The following is a 19,050-nucleotide window of genomic DNA, read 5'->3' on the forward strand; positions in this document are numbered from 1 at the left end:
GAGGAAATGCACTGAGCGTGCCGGAAAGAGAGAGGTTAGACATCGGAAAGAACTTTCCTGCAAAGACCCGGGATCTAGACAGGGAAGCGAGTATATGGTTTGAATGTCTCCATCCCTAGGAAATCTCAGTGCTGGTCACTGTCATCCGGGGTGAGGACAAGACGGGGATAGATAGCCTCTAGAGACGGTCGCATTGATTCCTGGTCTTTGTTTTACACAAGCACGATAGGCAGGATGGTGTTCACGTGCGACAAGGCTCGCAGTTTAATATCCGGTCAGCAAAGCTGCCCCTACCACTCCAGCCAGGAGTCTGGGGACCCCGGGCAAGAAGGGCGGGTGTGGCAGGGAGGTCTCAAGGGAGGCGCTGGCCTGACGTCCCCGCCCTGTCCCGCCCCGCCCAGCTCAGGCTAGCCTTCCTTCCTAGAGCCTCCGGCGGCTAAGACCAAGAGCCACCTCCACTAGGGGCCAGGATCCAGGGAAGGCCCGGAGATGGCGCCGATCTTCCGAAGGTCCCACAAGCCAGTCGCTGGGGGCCAACCTGGAACCCTCCACCGGAGACCGCGGGAATCGCCGCTGAGTCAGCAACGCACGCGCGCGCCCGCGGTCGCCCTGGCCCCGCCCCGTTCGCGGCCCCGCCCCGCCCGTTTAGCGCCTGGCTTAACCCCTTCCGACATAGAACTCCAGGCTATTCACCCCAAGAGGCCTCCACTCTTCGAAGACCACAGAATTCCCTTGAATCTTAAGTCACTCTCCCCACTGGAGTTCAGTGAGCTGTGCGCTCTAAATTAGATTTCATTTCCGACCTAGGTCTTCACTTTCCCGAGTCTCTTAATTCCCGAGTCACCTTAATTTTTAAAGCGACTCACATCAAGGAATTGGACTACTCCATCCAGGGGCGGAGAGCTAGCTGCGTCTAGAGCTGAGCCTGGCGCAGGTAGCTAAGTCTCGTTCCTTTCTCAGGGACCCTGAGACGAGACAGGGTTTCAGAGGGCAGCAGTCGGGACCTTCCTTCATGCCCTATGCCCTTCCTTCTATAAAGCTCCTCGAGAGGGTTTTTAATCTCTTGGTTGGTGAGCCAAGAGTTAAAACGGGCATGAAGGCGGGCTTCCGTGACATCACTAGCACTCCGAGTCCGACCTCAGAGACAGGGGCGTGGCTAACATCGCACAGCCCCCTCCCTCCTTATTCCTCTGCTCCTCCCCGCTGTCACCAAGCCAGGGGCACATGATGCAACCCGCCGCGGTTTCAGTGGTCTGATTGGTGGCCGCGCCCGGCGCCAGGCACAGGGATTGGTCAGGGGAGGCTGTGACGAAAACTGCACCCTGCCCTGTAAAGAAGGGAGGAGAGAAAGAAGAGGGAAAGGGGGGGGCCGTCGGAGGGGAGGGGGTTGGGGAGGCGGGGTCCCAGAGCTGTGCTCGCGCCCCTAGCGCGCCAGTCCCGGGGCTGCAGGGAGCGCAGCGCGCGCGGCCCGGGCCCCGGCCACCGGACACTCTACCGGACACGACCCTCCCTGGAGCTTGGACAACTGCCCACCTCGGACACTGGACCGGACACTGCCCCCCACAGGGCTGGACACTACAACGGACACTACTTCCCAGCTCCGGACACTGCTCCCCCACCAGCCCTGGACGCTTTCCCCCTCCCCCTCTGGGGGCGCAGACACCGAGACCCCGCAGGCGCTAGCAAGAGACCCCTTGCACCCCAGCGTCTGACACTGCCTCCTCCTTGTCCCCTTCTCTCTTCCCCTCCTCCCGCTGCATCATTCCCTCGCTCGGGTCGGAGCCCCGCCAGTTTCTCCGACCCCCTGCAGCTCGGCCCGGCTGCCCGAGCCCCCATCCCCCGGCTGCTCGCCCGGATGCCTCTCCCCGGGGGATTGTGGTGGCTCCTCTGCTGCCGTCGAGGCTTTACTCTTCTGCACCGGGACTACGGGGACGGCGAGCTTAGCGGGGACGGGGACGAGGACGAGGACGAGGAGACCTTTGAGCTGCGGACCCCGAGTCCAGCGGGCGGCGGGAGGGTAAGTCCCGGGGGGTTTGGAGTCTTGTCTCAATCCCTCTCACCAAAACCAGCCGTCACGTCTGATCCTGCTCCAGACTCCAGCCAAACGGCGTGCTCTTGGCGGACCGGGGACATGGGAGAGGTTTTTGCCTGGGGGCCAGGAGCCCCCCCCGGAGCTCAAGGAACAGTCCTACTGGGGATGTGCCTGTGGGCCTCGAGCCTCATGCTGGGCGCTGTCCACCTGCTAGGGGCCCTGAGGCAGGGGAGGCGTCACGCGTGGCCCGACCTGGCCCTGCCTCTCCCTTCCCCGCCGGGCCCGCGTCCCATCCCGTCTCCTTCCGCCTCCGCCAGCGCCGAGGAATGTGGCGAGGCCGGCTGGGCGGCTCGGACGCCTGGGTCCGCTCCGCTCCCAGTTTGTGAGCGCTGAGTGCTGGGGCCAGATGCCGGAGCTCCCGCCGCGGGGACGTGGGAGAGGGGGAGAAGGCATCCTCAGATTGGGGGCCGTGGCAGGGACCCCACGGACAGGGAGCTGGGGGCGACCGCTCTTCGAGGACCCATCGTCATTACCCTGCCACTCAAGACAGAACTCTCGGCCCTCCCTGGTGAGGCTCCTGGGGAATTTCGGAGGGGATGGTGAGGGACACGGCTCCCCGGTTTTGTGGAATCTCCCCGTGGGGAAACTGAGGCTCGTTGGTCTGGAAGACCTCCAATTCATGACGTCCCCTCCCCGATTCCCCTGCACACCGGCAACCAGACTCCCGTGTGCTATGGTCCGGGTCAGGCTCCCATCCCCCACTCAGGGGTCCCCAGCAGGCCCGGTGGCTCGGTGCCCGGGTGGGGCGGGCTGCGCCGCTGGGGCCGGCGCCAGCACCTGGCGGAGGCGGAGGGCGGATAAATATAGAGGGGGGTGGAGGGAGGGAAGCAGGGGACGGCGATTAGGGGAGTTGGTCTAAGAGAGTGGTCAGCACCTGCCCCCGTGGTGGTGTGGCTAAGAACTCCTTTTAGACCCTCCAGAAAATAGGTTGATCTGTCACTCAGGAAGGCAAAGGACCCAGGCGTCCCCAAGCTTCCAGCCTGGACAGGGTCGGCAGTATGAACCACACCATTGCCTCCCTCATGCTCCACCTCCACCCCCCTCCACTGAGCTTGGGGACAGGTGTCCCTGCCTCCCCCACCTCCCCCTCCTGGCTTTAGCAGTGTGGGAGCAAAGGGACGATGGCACCGTTCCTGCCTGACCTGGCTCCTGGACGGATTTTGGCCTCTCTCAGACCCCAGTCTACAGTTGAAGTTCCAGGACAAGGGGGAGAAGGGCAAAATCCTGAGCTGCATCTCCCCCGGAGAGCATGTGCCATTTTCCAGCCTGCCCTTCCTGAGCCCCAGCAAAGGGGGAGGGTCTGCTTACCATTGAGTCTGAGGGGTGTCTATGGAAGGGCAAAAGTAGTTCTTGGAGAAAGCCCTATACTGAAAAAGTCCTTCTTCCCTTCACCCACTTCTGTGCCCACCACCTGCCTGCCTGCCAGCCAATGAAGGGAAAATGAGGAGGAGGGGGTGACTTCCAGCAAGAAGAAACTTCACCCACCTCTCTCTTTTCAAAGATGGGGAAGCCAAGGCCCAAAGGCTCTGCCGACTTGTGAAGGTTCCACAGCCAGTTAGTGATTCGAGTTAGTGGTCAGGCTGTTACTAGAACCCAGGTCTCCCCACTCCCTGCACAGTGTTCTTTCCACTGTATCCCGCCCTGATTTAAGTCTTCAAAGGGAAACGGAGACAAGGCGGGAGGCTTCGCTTCTTAGCTGGGGCAGTTCTGTACAGACTGGAAGAAGGGGCGACCTTCAGCTTCTACTCACTCCCTCACAGTCATGACCCTACTCCTTGATTCCTCAATTCCCTGAGCAGCGCTGTCCTGGGGGCAGAAGCCACCGGCATCCTGCGATGACGGCTCTGATCCTGAGGGCTGCCCCCGCCTGTTTCCCCAGGGCCCCTTGGACGTGACGCTGACTCAGCCGGTGAGGAGCGGGCCAGCCTCTGACAGGTGAGCTCGGCCCTGAGTCTCGTGGTCTGGAGACCCCAGCCCGTTCCCGGGACCCCAATCCTCGCCGTCTGCCCTCCCGCAGTTGTGCAATAAGGGAGAGGCCTTACGCCGGACGCTGTGGTTTGGCCGGGGTCCCGGGGGGGCGGTCCGACTGGGGGCGCGGGGAGAAAGGGGGGGGGGGTCTGGGCTATTTCTGGTGCGAGGTCAGAACGGCCCAGCAGTTCCCACAGCCTGGGGGAGGGGTGTCCCGGCGCTTGCAGTCTGGGGAGCCCCGACTGAGGAGCCCCCTGGAGGCGGGGTGCAGGACCGACAGCCTCGCCCAACCCTCCCTCCCCTCTGGCCCAGGCTGCAGAGCTGGGAGGAGACGCGAAGTCTCATCCCAGAGAAGGGGCCGCCGGAGGAGGACCCGGACGTCGTGGTGAAAGGTGGGGACCCACCTCATGCACTCTGGAAGCCCCAATCCCAATCCTCCAGGGGATAGTGTCTTCTCCTACTCACCTCCTTTCCTTCCCTCTTCTGCCCTCCAGGTTGGCTGTACCGAGAGCCCCGCGGAGGAGGGGCGCGGCCCTGGTTGCCCCCGCGCCGGGCCTGGTTCGTGCTCACCAGGGACTCCCTGGATCAGTTCAGCAGCAGCGGGAAGGGGGCGCGGCGCCTCGGGAGCCTCGTGCTCACCAGCTTGTGTTCGGTGACTGGCCCGGAGCGCCGACCCAAAGAGACCGGTGAGACTTCGTGGGGACTCTTGTACCTCCCTGGGCAGCAGCCCCGCCGGCCCTAATCGCCCTCCGCGGGCTCTTTTTCCCCAGGTCTGTGGTCAGTTACCGTGTCTGGCCGGAAGCACAGCATCCGGCTCTGCTCCCCGCGCCAGGCTGAGGCGGAGCGCTGGGGGGTGGCGTTGCGAGAAGTGATCGCTTCCAAGGCACCACTGGAGACCCCTACCCAGCTGCTGCTTAGGGACATTCAGGTGTGAAAGAAGGGACTTCGTCGAGAAAGAGGAGGGTGGTGAATCCAGAAGCTGTCTGAGTTCATGGAGAGCCCCCTTTCCCATCCCTGTGACTCCTTAACTTCTAGGAGAGTTGCGGGGATCCGGAAGCTGTGGCCCTTATTTACCGACGGAACCCAATTCTGAGGCACACCAGTGGGGCCTTGTACGCTCCACTCCTGCCCCTGCCCTACGGTGTCAGCGCCCCAGGTGAGTGGTGCCATGGCCCAAGTCCCTTGGATGGGGAATCTGAATGCCTCACTTGACAGGGACTTAGAAGTCCAAAGCAAACCTAGCCCCTCACTTTTCCAAGGATGAAGGTGAAAATAGAAGCTGACCAAACTGATACCCAAGGTGGAGGAGAGGGAAGCCAGCACAGGAAAAGAGGCTCCCTTTGACCACCTTCCCTGTGGGTCTCATTCTGCCTACTGATATCCTTCATGAGTTTTTACACTCTCTGTCCCATTTTTCAGTATACTCTTAAGACCAAGTCATACCGCCTTTACAACTGCTGGACAGGCCAGAACTTTGGGACAATGTGCTGGCCTCATTCAGCTACACCTCTTCCCCAAAAGGAACAGTGACTAGTCAGGCCCTAAAGCTAGAAGATTAAGGAGGGCTGGGAGACAAACCCTTGTTTCAGGACTCCCAGTCCAGCCTGTTTTCTAGTTCATGGTGATGGCTCTTAGTGCCCAATTGCAGAATCTGGGGTTTGAGCCTATTTCTTTTAGTCAACCCCTGTAGCTCACAAACTCAGAGAGCAGCCTCAGTGGATCCCGAGGTGGAGATGCCTGGGAGGTAGGGGTTGAGAGCTTGGCTCTGTGGGGACCATTGCTTTCCCTTCACTCTTCCTGTCGTTCGAACTCTCCCCTCCTTGCCATCCCCTGTCCCCTTATATTCCCTCTGACCTTTCCCTGGTTCATGCCTTCCTTCCAGGGCCCAGCTCTGTGTCCCCTCTCCAAACCGTCCCTCCACCCCCACCCTCCCACAGGTCCGGGCTACGCACCCTTGCGCGAGGAGGCGGTGCGGCTGTTCCTGGCGCTGCAGGCGCTGGAGGGGGCGCGGCGCCCCGGGCCCCTGATGCAGGGTGTGCTCCAAACCTGCCGGGACCTGCCTGCGCTCCGCGACGAGCTCTTCCTGCAGCTGGCTAAGCAGACCTCGGGCCCCGCAGGGCCCCCTGGGCCCCCAGCTACCCAAGACCCCGCAGCCCTTCGGTACTGGCAGCTCCTCACCTGCATGAGCTGCACCTTCCGGCCTGGGGGAGCTGTGAGGGGGCACCTCCTGGGGCATCTGGAAAGGTGAGAGGGGAGGGGTGGGGTAAGGCCAAGGCAAGGGAGCTGACAGGGCTGGGAGAGAATGACAGGCCTTGCCAAATTGTTTGGTGGAGGGAGAATTTAGGCCCAGCGAAGGGAAGAGACTTGACCGCTGCTAATATGTACACCGTCTCTGTGGGAATTAAAGATCTGATCCCACTTTCGGTGGGAGGAATTACAAAAGGCGCCCCCTTTGGGCAGAGGAATTACTAAAGGCTGCTTTTCCTCGGGGCTGAGGCAGCCAGTTGCAAAGCGGAATGAAGCTGGATTTTGGATTCCAACCCGAAGGAGGATCGTGGAGACTTTGGGAAGTGGGAGGGGGCAGTGAGGAGCAAGCTGTCAGGGCCTTAGAAAGTAATTCAGATCCACGTGGTGCGCCAAGGGTAGATCCAGAAGACAGAGGGTCGCTGCCTTCAAGGAACTTAGAGTTGGAAGGAAGGGAACCGATTAGATGAAAGAAACGATAAAATAAGAGGGCGAAAGGAAGGGGGAGAAGGTTAGCTCTCTGAGCACCGATCCTCGGGTTTTCCCTACCCCAGGACCGAGCAGGCGCTCCCGGACACAGAACTGGCGGAATATGCGCGCTTCATCCGGAAAGCGCTGGGCCGGACGCGCGGCCGGGAGCTGGTGCCTTCTCTGGCAGAGATTTCAGCGTTGAGCCGACGACAGGAGCTGTTGTGCACCGTGCACTGTCCGGGGGCTGGTGCCTGCCCTGTGGCCATAGACTCTCACACCACAGCGGGGGAGGTAAGGCCAGAAAAGACCCCTGAAATCACAACCCGCCCCCCCCCCCCCGACCCCAGCTTCCCATGCCTGGCTCTCCTGGTTCCCAGGCCCTAGGTTTGCCCAAGCCTGAGATTCATCATTTGAGCCAGGGATGTGTATGGAGGGACTGAGAGAGCTGAAAGAACCCTCCAGATGGCAAGACCCCTGCGCGGTCTGACCTTCCCCTCATGCCTTCTCCCATCCAGGTTGCTCGAGAGCTCGTGGGACGGCTGGGCTTGGCCCGTAGCCGGAACGCATTCGCGCTGTATGAGCAGCGAGGGGCCCAGGAGCGAGCCCTGGCTGGGAGCACTCTCGTGGCCGACGTGCTCACCAGGTTTGAGAAGTAAATGTCCAGCCCCAGCCCCGCTCTCCGTTAACCCATCAGCCTCTCAGCTCTGGTCAATCCCTGAGCAAACTTTTATGAAGCCCTGGCCATTTGCCCTGCACGGTAACGTTTGCTGGTTCACACATGGAGCCTGCCCTCGGGCAGTTTGCTGTTTGGCTTCAAGGCGTCCCAAACTTCTGGCTCCGCCCCCCCGTTTGGTCCCGCCTCCGGCCAGCGCCTAGGGGAGTCTCGCTTCTGCCTCGCATCGAGTCCTTATCTCTCTCTTTTTTAAAAAAAAAAAAAAATTTTTTTTTTAACATTTATTATTGAGACAGAGAGAGATAGAGCATGAACAGGGGAGGGTCAGAGAGAGAGGGAGACACAGAATCGGAAGCAAGCTCCAGGCTCTGAGCCATCAGCCCAGAGCCCGACGCGGGGCTTGAACTCACCGACCGCGAGATCATGACCTGAGCTGAAGTCGGACGTTTAACCGACTGAGCCACCCAGGCGCCCCTCCTTATCTCTTCTTTAGTTTGGCAGCGGAGGAAGCCGGGCTGGATGATTCGACGGACTCTGGTTGGAGACTATGCCTGCGTCTTCACGGGCCTCTGCACCCAGAGGGGCTGTCCCCAGACGGTCACGAACTGCCTTTCCTCTTTGAGCAGGTGAGGATCTCCAGCGTTCACGCCCCCCCCCCCCCCCCCCCCCCGCCAAGACTCGCGAGCCTGAACCCCTCCCTTTCTGGGCCGTCTCATTTCATAGTTATGGCAACCTCGCGGGAGGCTTTACTTGAACCCAGACCTCGGATTTTGCACCCCGAGGTGTCTTCGCCGCCGCTCCCACGTTGACACCCACTGCCTCCTCTTAGGCTCACGCTCTGCTGCTCCGCGGCCGGCCGCCCCCGCCCGAAGACACGCTGCGCGCCCTGGCGGCGCTGCGTCTGCAGAGCCTGCACCGAGACTTCTCCCCCAGGGAGCCCCTGCCACCCCTGGACCGCCTGCTGCCGCCCCCCGCCCCGCCACGTGAAGACCCTCCCCGCCCAGTCCCCAGGCCTCCTCCCTCCGCCGCCCTGCTGGCCGGGGCAATCTGGAGTCCGGGCCTGGCCAAGAGGCGGGCGGAGAGGACCCGGCGCGGCGGCGGGGCCGGCAGCACGGCGGGAAGCGTGGCCCGCGAGGGAGGAGGTGGCGCCGGCACGGCGGCCGCTGTGCTGGGCGGCTGGAAGCGGCTACGGGGCATGGGCCGAGCTGAGGCCATGGCTGCCTACCTGGCTCTGGCGGCGCAGTGTCCAGGGTTCGGCGCTGCTCGGTATGACGTTCTGGAGCTGAGCACGGTGAGGGGGAGAAGGGAGAGGGGACTCTGGCGGCCCAAGCCCTACACCTTTGCCCCAGAGCCACAAGCCCCACTGTGGGTCAAGTCACTCCTGACACCCAGCACAGATGCCCCTCCCAAATCCCAGGGGTCACTCCCTGGCCCTTGGGTTCTCACCTCTCCAGAGCCTTAAGCCCCTCCATGCAATGTGGATCATAGAGGGGACTGGGAAACTTCCTGCTCACAGCCATCTCCCCCCACCAAAATTAATGCTGCAGGGTTCCCTCCTTCCACCCTGACTCTGCCTGTCTGTCCATAGGAGCCTGGTGGGGGCACTCCACAGAAGCTATGCCTGGGCTTGGGAGCCAAGGCCATGTCCCTCTCCCGGCCAGGTGAGACAGAGCCCATCCACTGTGTCAGCTATGGCCATGTGGCCGCCTGCCAACTGATGGGCCCCCACACCCTGGCACTGAGGGTGGGAGAGAGCCAGCTCCTCCTGCAGAGTCCCCAGGTGAGTAGAAAGAGGGTGTGGAAGGTGGAAGGAATGGAAAGGATGTCAAGAAACATTTTATTAAACACTGAGCATGGGGCAGATACAGTTCTAGGCACCGGGGATCCACCTGTGATCAAAGAGAGGCTCAAGGAACTGATATTAATTAGAGCAGGAGTGTCAGACACTGAACAAGGAATCAAAAACCATATAAGAAAGTGATAAACGCTACCAAGGGAAGGGTAGTGTGGCAGGAAGTGACTGGAGGGGGGGTCATAGCATTAGGTAGAACAGTCAGGAAAGGATACTCAAAGTGACCTTTAAGCTAGCCACAGGAAGACCTGGGGGAACAGCATTCCAGGTAGAAGATATTCCAAGTGTAAAGGCCTTGAGATGACAATCCACTTAGCATCTTTGAGGAGCAGAAAGACACCAGTGTGACTGGCACATAGTGAGTGAAGGAGAGAGTGGTGATGAGGAAGGAAAGGTCGTAGGGGGCAGCTCTAGTAAGGCCTTGGTAAGGAGCCTGGGTGGAGGATGAGACAAAGGAGAACCCAGTGGCCCCTACTGCACTCTGACCTCTGCCTTCTCTTAGGTGGAAGAGATCATGCAGCTGGTGAATGCCTATTTGCCCAGTCCCTCCCCCGAGAGGCCCTGCCGCAGCCCTTCTCCTCCATGCCAAGACCTGCCAGACACCTCCCCTCCCAGCCAGCACCCGGGCCTGGACGAGCCCCAGGGACAGTCTGGCTGTTTGGGGCAGCTGCAGGACTGAGCCTGCCAAGAGGTCACGACCTCCCTTCTGCCTCCAGCCTGGACCTGGACTGCTCTGAGATTTGAGGGAACCGTGGACCCTTTTGGCCCTGCAGGGACAGGGCACACACCACACCCAAGGGCTGCAATGGGTGCAGACAATTTTCTAGTTTGTTTCTTAATTTATTTGTAGAAGAGAAGCAAAAAGAAAAAAAAAAAAATCCTTATTTACACAAACCCTTCCTGTGGGAGTGTTGTCAGTGGGACAAGTTAGAGTCCCCAGAGCTCAGAGCTCCACCTCTGGGGACGCCCACACTGTGGGCTTTTACCAGCACTGAAGGGAGTCTGGACACCACAGAGCTCCACCCTCCTTGACCTTCTGGATTTAACCTCCTCTTAGCCAGCATGCTGCCACAGGGTGGTGGGTGGGGCAGGCAAGAGGGCAGTTTTGGAGGCTGGCAATTACTCACCCTTGCTTCTCCATTGAGTGGCATAGGGGTGGCCTTCTGGCGTCTCTAAGGCCGGAAGGCAGTGAGTCATCAGGACTGGCACTACCCAGTTCCTACCCTGGTGTCCAGCTTCTGGGCCCTAGTTGGGTCCATCTTTTGTGTGCCTACTGCTTTGGGCCTGGAATGGAGAGAAGCCTGGAGCAGGATCAGACCCAAGAACTTCTCTGGCACAGATAATACCTTATCGGGATGGGCTCAGTCCTACTCCCGAGTTCTGTTCCTGCTTTATCAAGTTAGTTTGAATCGGGTTGCGTTCCTGAGGATCTGATAGCCTTGGGCACTGGGAATCTAGAGTTCTGGCTTTCCTGACCTGCTCAGAATGCTGCAGGCCCTCCTTCTCTAGCCCCCACAGCCTCTTCGCTAGCGGAAGAAGCTGGGGCAATATTGATCCACCCTGGGGCAGGAGCGTAGGCACTGAGGACATAGCAGACCTCAGTAAACCTCTGTAATCTTGAGAGTAGGGCTGACTCTAGTAAAGCAGCCTGGTTCTAGACAAGGTATGCCAGTGGAAATAGTGACCACACTAAGACCTGGACTAAGTGGACTAAGATAAAGGCCACATACCTGGGAACTGGGAGGGAGCATGGGTCATCCCCTATATTCACAGACCAAGCCCTGACTATATCCACAACCAAGCTCTGACTGTATTCACGACAAAGCTTTATTGCTTTATTCAAGCTAAATGAGCAATATCAAGGGTCAGGTCAGAGAAGGGTGGAAGTAGGACCAGCTCCTGGGCTGGAGATAAACCTAGAAAGGTTTTTGGTGACAAGAATCTGGGTCACAGGGACCAGGCACAATGGGGACTATGCATACTGTCCATGGGAAGTGGTGGGGAGGAAGTCACTGCTCCTGGGCGCCCCAGGAGATGTAGTCTGGCCGTGTGGCTGCATGGTACTCGTCGATGAGTTCCTGCACAACCTCCCTGGACGTGTCCAGCTCATCAAAGTTCTCCTTGAAGATGTCCTCCTTGCGGAACTGCTCCAGGAAGGCCTCCCGCTTCCGCAGCTTGTCATACTGCTGGCAGGAACTTTCAAAGAGCTGAAAGAGATAGAAATCTCCAGGATGGGAACCAGTGCATGATAAGGGGCTGGAATGGAATGGGGGAGAATGATAAGGGTGTCTACTGGAACTGAATGGCCAAAGAAGACCAGGAGATTAGGCTCACCGAGGAGATGCTGGTGTGGTTGGCCATCATGAGCCCACTGACCCGGTGGGCCGAAGGCAGGTAGGGAGACTTCCTTGACAGGGCCACCTGGATGCTGGCAGGGCCCCAGGGGATGAAGTTGGCCAACTTCCGCTCCCGGATCCTCTGCAGACTCTTGTGGACCTAGCGGGGAGGGGTGGACACAACAGTGGTGGTGGTAGCCTCTCCTCTACCCCTGTGGGTTCCAGGGGTGGCACGAAGGGGCCTCACCTACCTGGGTGGGGTCCACCTCCCCCTGGATGATGTTGAGGATGGCGATGTAGCAATGGTTGGTCTGGCGATCCCGGCCCGTGGACACCATCACGTTCTTGGGCTGCAGCAGCCGCCTCATGACATCCAGGACTGTGGTCTTCCTCACGCTGGCCACCTGAGGGGAGAGCGGGCCACGGGGACCAGGCCAGCACTCAGGGCACGGTCCAATGGCTGACCCCCATCAGACTCAGGCTAGGATGGTCTCTCTGGGAGGCGTCTTGAGATTCAGGTGTACACTGAACCTTGGCTGCAGGACCAGGAATCTTAGCCCTCCTCAGCTCAGCAAGGTCATGCCCCTGTGCGGGAGCATCAGCAGACCCCACGTAGCCCGGGCCCTACAGGGAGCCAGGGGTGTAGGGAAGAGGAGAACAAGTCAGCACGGAGCTGGACAGTCTGTGCCTGTCCCTGAGCACAGAGCCTCTGGGGCTACAAAGAGCGGCTCCTGGAGGGCGCAGCAGGGGGACAGAAAGGCTAGGGCAGGGCCTGCTGGGGCCGCTCCTACCGACTGGTCCGTGGTGAGCGGGGTGTAGCCGGTCATGAGGAAGTGGAGTCGAGGAGTGGGGATGAGCGAGGCGATGAGGCCGATGAGGTCGTTGTTCATGTAGCCAGGGTAGCGCAGGGTGGTGGTGCTGGCTGACATGATGGTGGACACCTGGGGACGGGGGTGCCGGGTCATGGGCCTTGGCCTGGGGCGGGGCCTCCCTTCCCCAGATGGCACTCCAGTAAGGAGGGTTTCCAGTCCAGGCGCAGGGGCTCACCAGCTGGTTGATCTGGGAGAAGGATGGGTTCTGGATGTGCAGGCGGTCTGTGGCAATCCGGTTCAGGGCTGTGTTGTCCAGTACCACCTGGGGGGACAGAAGAGGGTCACGGCACCTTTTTGAGGAGAAAGGGGGCAGAGAGATAAGTTATTAGCTTTACCCCCTCTAAATTCTAAAAACCAGGAAGTGTGTTAACTTAAAAAGGAAAATACTGTCCCTGGGGCATCACAAGACACTTTTCTACCATCCTGTGAACAAATTGTCTCCATGTGCCATCCACTGTGCCTGGTTCTGGAGACACCATGGAGGGTAAAACAGGCACGGTCTGTCCCCTTCACCAGGTCTACAGAAAAGTACAGTTACAGCCTGAAATATGCACAAAGGAATTTGACCTTGAATGCGTGGTCAGAGAAGGTTTTACTATGAAAGTGCCCCTTGGGCTGAGAATTTAAGCATGAGTAGGCATTAAATAGGCTAAATGGGGACACATGTCAGGGATATTCACTTTGTTGAGAGCAACTTGGGGTCAAGTCCTTATTTCATAATTTGGGCCACCAGGTATGGCTTTATTTGGTCCTCTGTTCTCTGGGCAGGGGCTTGGGAAGGGCAGGGTGTACATGTCCCACTGGTTTGAGGAGGTGGAGCAAAGCACCCCCCCCCACCCACTCCTTTCTCTGGCACTCACCACACAGTCTGCGTTCTGGGTCAGCCTCTTGAGCGTGAGCAGGGAGTTGTAGGGCTGGACCACCACATCGCTCATCTCGTCCTGGTTGGGAAACACTGAGTATGTCTGCACCAGCTTCTTGGGATACCTGGGGGTGAAGAAAAGGGAAAGGGGAAGGTGACAGTGAACTGGAAGGACTCCCATCACTGCCCACCTTGGTCTTCTCTAGAGATAATAGGGTCATTCCTTTCCAAGTGCCACCAAGCTCTTGTACAAAAGGCGGGTGAGGGCAGAACTGAGTGTTTAGAGTCCAGGAGCCAAAAAGGATAAACCTAAAGCATCACACCCACCAAACCCTGTAGGTCCCTCCTCTCCCTAGGCAAACCCCCTCCTGGAAGTTACTGTTTCCTAGATGTTCCCTGGATGGCCAGGCTCTATTTCTACCAGTGACTCAAAGCAATAGTGCCAAGCCGTTCAGTCCAAGAGAAAAAAGTGACAAAAAGGAAAGACCTAACCCAGGGAACCAGGGTAATGCCCTCTCCCCAAACACAGGGTTACCTGTCATTCAGTCGTTCCAGAAGGTAGGAACCCAGGCCAGAACCGGTCCCCCCAGCAATGGAATGACACAGCACAAAGCCCTGCATGGGGAGAGGCAGTCTCCAGGGATCTGGGGAAGAGGCTTTAGGCTTGTCTCATTCCCCACTCCCAACACACTCCTGTCTCAAGGCTGCTTCTGTGTCCATCAGGCTGAGGCTCCTTGGGAAGGAAGACTCATGCCTAAGGAGCTGATGCCATCCACATTAGGATCTCTTTGAGGACAGGTACTGTACCTTTCTTTAAAAAAATTGTTTTTAAATATCTATTTTTGAGAGAGAGAGAGGCAGAGAGAGAGGGAGATCTGAAGCAAGCTCCTGGCTCTGAGCTGTCAGCACAGAGCCTGACACAGGTTTCAAACACGTGAACCATGAGATCATGACCTGAGCTGAAGTAGGACACTCAATGACTGAGCCACCCAGGTACCCCTGTACCTTTCTTTTTAAATGTTTTTTTTTTTAAATTTACTTATTTTGAGAGATAGCAAGTAGAGGAAGGGCAGAGAGAGAGAGAGAGAGAGAGAGAGAGAGAGAGAGAGAATCCCAAGCAGGCTCTGAGCTGTTAGTGCAGAGCCTGACTTGGGGCTCAATCTCACGAACCATGAGATCATAACCTGAGCAGGTATCAAGTCAGTCGACTGAGCCACCCAGGAGCCTCTGTACCTTATTTACCTTAATATCTCACATATGATGCTCCAAAAATTAGTTTTAAATAGAATTGCCCCCATCACACCACCTGTTAGGACTACCTCCCGACCTTTCCCCAGCACTTATCAGCCTTTTCTTTTCCTTCAGTGGGGCTGAACCTCACCTCTAAGCTGTCACTTCCATCTGCTTCTCGGTCTATGATATCAAAAATGTCTTCATGGATTTTCTCACCCTGTATAGAGAGACATGGAAGTGAGGGTAAGGATGAAGGTTCTGGGGAGTACCTCTTTTCAGCACCAAGAACACCCCCTGGGACACTACTGCCACCCTCAAACAGAGCCTCAGCTGTGACCCTCAACCCAAAAAAGCTACTTTTCAAATGATTTGCAGCTTGCATACACCTCTCCCTGGCTCTCCCTCTTGTCAGGGTATCCCTTTGTCTCTTATTTATTGTCTATCCGGTCTGGTCAAATCCCCAGGCTGCCTGAGCCTGCCTTGCCCTAGGGAGGGAACATCAAGGGTTTCTGGGATGGCCACCCAGATACCTGCGAGAATCCACTGGCCCAGTTGTTGCCAGCCCCTCCTCCATGCTCTGACAGGTAGATGTTCTCTGGGTTGTAGAGCTTGGCATAGGGGGAGTTGAGGATGGAGTGGATCACCCGGGGCTCCAGGTCCAGCAGCACGGCCCTGGGGATGTAGTGCTCATCGTCTGCCTGTCAAGGGGAGACCAGCAGGGTGGTCCAGTCAGCTAAGGCCCAGTCCTCCATCTTCCCAACTCTGGCTCCTGCCTGTCCTCCCTCCTCAAGCCAGCCGCCCTGACTCCTTTGCCCAGAGGGTTTCCTGGTACCAAGCCACTGCCCTTCCCTCAGGCCCCCCGGGGCCGCTGTGGGGGCGCGGGGTGTGGGGGGGGGGCTGGCAAAGTCGCTGAGAGCACCTGGTAGAAAAAGACGTCCTTGCGGTCAGTGCCCTCGGTGGCGAACTCCTCCACGATGCCCTCGGGGCTGATACCATGCTCAGCGCACAGTTGTTTCCAGAACTCGAACCCAACTGGGGGATGGGGAGAGATGCCTGGGTCTGATAGTCATAAGGCCTCAGCAGCCCAGGGTTAGGCTCAGAGGCTGTCACACTCAGAGGCTGGGCCCAAGACACCTGGTCTGGGAGCTGTCACAGCCCAGGCGCGGCTCTCCATCGGGGCCTTGTTCATCATGCGCAATAGGGCAGGGGTTTCATGGAGGGGAAAGGGGGACTAGAGGATGCCAAGCACTTGGGTGGGACCCGAAGGGGCAGAACCGGAGACTGGAAGGGCCCGGCGCTCGCTCGCTCACTCTGGTTGCCGCACTGGCCCAGCTGCAGGGTGATGATCTCCCGGGGCATCGCTCTTCAGACCTGGGCGCGCCAGCCCTGCCCGGCGGGAGTCACGGCAGAGACGAACGCCTGGCAGCCGGGCTCGCGGGACGTGGGGAGCGCGCGTTCTCTTCGTCTTTTGACGCGAGTGCTCGGTCTGCGCGTGTGCAGTGCGGGCCTCCCCACTGCCGCCGGGCCGGGGAGCCCAACCTGGACATGATTTCCCCACTACAGTTACAGCTGGAATTCGGCACAGGCGCAGTGTGAGGCCACGCCCCCTCCTGCCCACCCACCCCAGCACCGCGCCTGCGCCGTGAAACTCTTTGGGGCTGCGGGGTAGCGACCCGAGCGTGGGGGCGGGGAGGGGCGGTCCAGGTGTATCGCGTCAGCTGCGTGCTACAGACGGGTGAGCGGCTTGGCGGCTCTTCTGGATAGAGGGGCTGGCTTCAAGCCAGTCTTTTTTTCCATTTCTATTTTTAAGTTAAATATACCTAACATAACATTTGCCATTTTAATCCTCTTTAATCGGACGGTTCTGTGGCATAATGTACATTCACACTGTTGCGCAACCATCACTATCATTTATCCCCAGAACTTCACCTTCCCAACCGAACCCTGTACCATAAATAATAACTCTCCATCTCCATCCCCATCAACATCCTACTTCCTGTCTCTATGACTTTGACCAGGTATCTTATATAAATGGAATTGCATAGTATTTGTCCTTTTGTGTCTACCTTATTTCACTGCATAATGTCCTCAAGGTTACTCCCATGTTGTAACATGTGCCAGAATTTCATTCCTTTTTAAGGATGTATAATATTCCATTGTATGTTTATGCCACATTTTGCGTTTATCTATTCATCTGTAGATGGACGCTGGCGTTGGCTGTTGTGAATAATTATGCCATGCACATGGGTGTGTACAAATAAGTTTGAGTCCCTGCTTTCAATTATTCTGGGTATACACCCAGAAGCAGAATTGCTGGATCATATGGTAATTCTATGTTTAATTTTTTGAGGAATTGCTGTGCCATTTTCTTTCTTTTGTATTTTAATTTATTTTGAGAGAGAGAGAGAGAGAGAGAGAGAGAGAGAGAGAATGCATGCATGAGAGGGGCAGAGAGAGAGAGAGAGAGGGAGAGAGAGAGAATCCCAACCAGGCTCCTCACCATCCACGCAGAGCCCAATGCAGGACTCAAACCCATGAACCCAGAGATCATGACCTGAGTCAAAACCAAGAGTCAGATGATAACCGACTGAGCCACCCAGGCGCCCTGGTACCATTTTCTGGCAGCACTATTTTACATTCCTACCTGTAATGCACAGGGGTTCCAATTTTTCCACATCCTCACCAACACTTCTTACGTTCTTTGTTTTGTTTTGTTTTGGTTTTTAATAATAGCCATCTTAATGATTGTGAAGTGATATCTCATTGTGGTTTCTGTTTTATTTTAAATTACAAAGTTTTAAACATGCAAGCATGATTCTGTACTTTTATTATATTTTTTTTTGTTTTGAAATTTTCTATAAATGGTATTAGAGTATATATACTATACTTTTGTAACCTGCTTTTTTCACCCTACATTGTATTTTTGTGATTTAGCAATGCTGATGCATGTAGATTTATTTCTACATGCTTTATATTTAACTGCTTTAGCGTGTTTCATTGGATGAATAAATTAGTTTATACTATTTCCACACAAGGGTGATTCGATTGTTTCTACTTATCCCCTGTTACATAGAGTGAATACGGGATTTGTCACTTGTGAACGTGAAGGAGAATATCTCTGCCACTGGCATTGTGCATCTTCTTTAGAAGGTTTACAAACTTTACAAGGTTTCACATGTTTTTTCCTAGATGGTTGTACACCCTTACCAGCAATGGAGTTTTCATTTGCTTAAACCTGCATACACACTTGGATTGTCAGATCTTAATTTTTGTCCATCCCATGGATGCCCAAGGGGATCTCATGGTTATAATTTCCAGTTATGATCACAAGTGAAGTTCATCTGATTGGTTGTTGTTGCTGTTGTTAGTACCTTGCCCATATCTTCTGCGCATTTTTCTATTGGTCTATTTCTTTTGGACATAATAAGATACTCCACAGATTTTTTTCCTGGTTGTCTGGGTTGCAAATATTGTCTCTTGGTCTATGGCTTGTCTTTATACTTTGCATGTGGTGTCTTTTGGCCTACAGAAGATTTTATTTTATTTTTTTTTAATTTTTTTTTTTCAACATTTTTTATTTATTTTTGGGACAGAGAGACAGAGCATGAACGGGGGAGGGGCAGAGAGAGAGGGAGACACAGAATCGGAAACAGGCTCCAGGCTCCGAGCCATCAGCCCAGAGCCTGACGTGGGGCTCGAACTCACGGGCCGCGAGATCGTGACCTGGCTGAAGTCGGACGCTTAACCGACTGCGCCACCCAGGCGCCCCATACAGAAGATTTTAATGTAGACAGTTATCCTTATTTTCCTTTCTGTTTTGCATGTTTTATACCTTGTTAAAGATAGCATCCCTTTCCCAGTATCATAAAGCTGTCCTTTTATGTTTTCTTCCAGAAGCCCCATAGTAGTTTTGCTTGTTCCCCGTGTTGTGTGCTGACTTATTATGATTTCAAATCCATGTTTTGAAAGCTTGTTTCGGACAAAGTTGTTTGTGGTTTGAACTTGTTTTCATGAAATTGTTTTGAAGTTGGATATTAGAACTTTCTCACCGAACTCTAGCACCTGGAGTGATGAGGACCATTACATCGTCAACACCATAGTAACGGCCATGGTGTCCATCAGTGGTATACTTTTAAACTTTAAAAATTAAGAGGAATGGGTATTGAGGAGGGCACCTTTTGGGATGAGCACTGGGTGTTGTATGGAAACCGATTTGACAATAAACTTCATATATTGAAAAAAAATAATAAAAAATAAAAAATAAAATAAAATAAAATAAAAATTAAGAGGAATGACCAGCAACTCGAAAGCATTTGGTCTGGACAAGGCTACTCTTTGCTGATCTAATAGCTCTCTGGGGATCTTGAGACACTTACTCGGACTGTGGCTGCCATGGCAAGGCTACCTTGGTGTTAGCAGTGGTGTTAAACCATGCAGCAGTCTCAGG

General features: G+C 56.2%; 2 protein-coding genes across 6 annotated transcripts; one reads left to right on the top strand and one right to left on the bottom strand.

The window, feature by feature from the left end:
- The first annotated feature begins 1,380 nt into the window (after nt 1-1,380).
- On the top strand, nt 1,381-10,194 carry PLEKHH3 (pleckstrin homology, MyTH4 and FERM domain containing H3). 4 transcript variants are annotated; one of them, XR_009254681.1, is made up of 13 exons: nt 1,381-2,017; nt 3,972-4,027; nt 4,373-4,452; nt 4,555-4,746; nt 4,831-4,988; nt 5,096-5,216; nt 5,998-6,304; nt 6,859-7,066; nt 7,291-7,427; nt 7,942-8,074; nt 8,278-8,714; nt 9,037-9,228; nt 9,803-9,895. XR_009254681.1 is itself a non-coding variant. In XM_058702656.1 (13 exons), exons 1-13 carry the CDS (start codon nt 1,856-1,858, stop codon nt 9,977-9,979), a joined length of 2,385 nt encoding a protein of 794 aa, XP_058558639.1. In that variant the 5' UTR covers nt 1,382-1,855; the 3' UTR covers nt 9,980-10,194. The 4 variants fall into 4 exon arrangements, 3 of the variants coding, with proteins under 3 accessions (XP_058558639.1, XP_058558641.1, XP_058558640.1); XM_058702656.1 differs by having other exon boundaries at nt 1,382-2,017; nt 8,278-8,739; nt 9,803-10,194; XM_058702658.1 differs by having other exon boundaries at nt 1,382-2,017; nt 7,291-7,418; nt 8,278-8,739; nt 9,803-10,194.
- Nucleotides 10,195-11,109: 915 nt separating this feature from the next.
- On the bottom strand, nt 11,110-16,180 carry LOC131496885 (tubulin gamma-2 chain). Of its 2 annotated transcripts, XM_058702688.1 has the most exons (11): nt 15,914-16,180; nt 15,523-15,635; nt 15,134-15,301; nt 14,752-14,820; nt 13,906-13,985; nt 13,369-13,495; nt 12,684-12,770; nt 12,428-12,577; nt 11,888-12,040; nt 11,635-11,796; nt 11,110-11,507 (listed from the first exon to the last, which is right to left on the bottom strand). In XM_058702688.1, the coding sequence occupies exons 1-11, from the start codon at nt 15,960-15,962 to the stop codon at nt 11,310-11,312; spliced, it is 1,356 nt and encodes a 451-aa protein (XP_058558671.1). In that variant the 5' UTR covers nt 15,963-16,180; the 3' UTR covers nt 11,110-11,309. The 2 variants fall into 2 exon arrangements, with proteins under 2 accessions (XP_058558671.1, XP_058558672.1); XM_058702689.1 differs by lacking the exon at nt 13,906-13,985 and having other exon boundaries at nt 11,389-11,507; nt 15,914-16,179.
- Nucleotides 16,181-19,050: the final 2,870 nt, after the last annotated feature.

This window comes from Neofelis nebulosa, chromosome 16 (genome assembly GCF_028018385.1).
Source record: "Neofelis nebulosa isolate mNeoNeb1 chromosome 16, mNeoNeb1.pri, whole genome shotgun sequence".
NCBI classification, from domain to species: domain Eukaryota; kingdom Metazoa; phylum Chordata; class Mammalia; order Carnivora; family Felidae; genus Neofelis; species Neofelis nebulosa.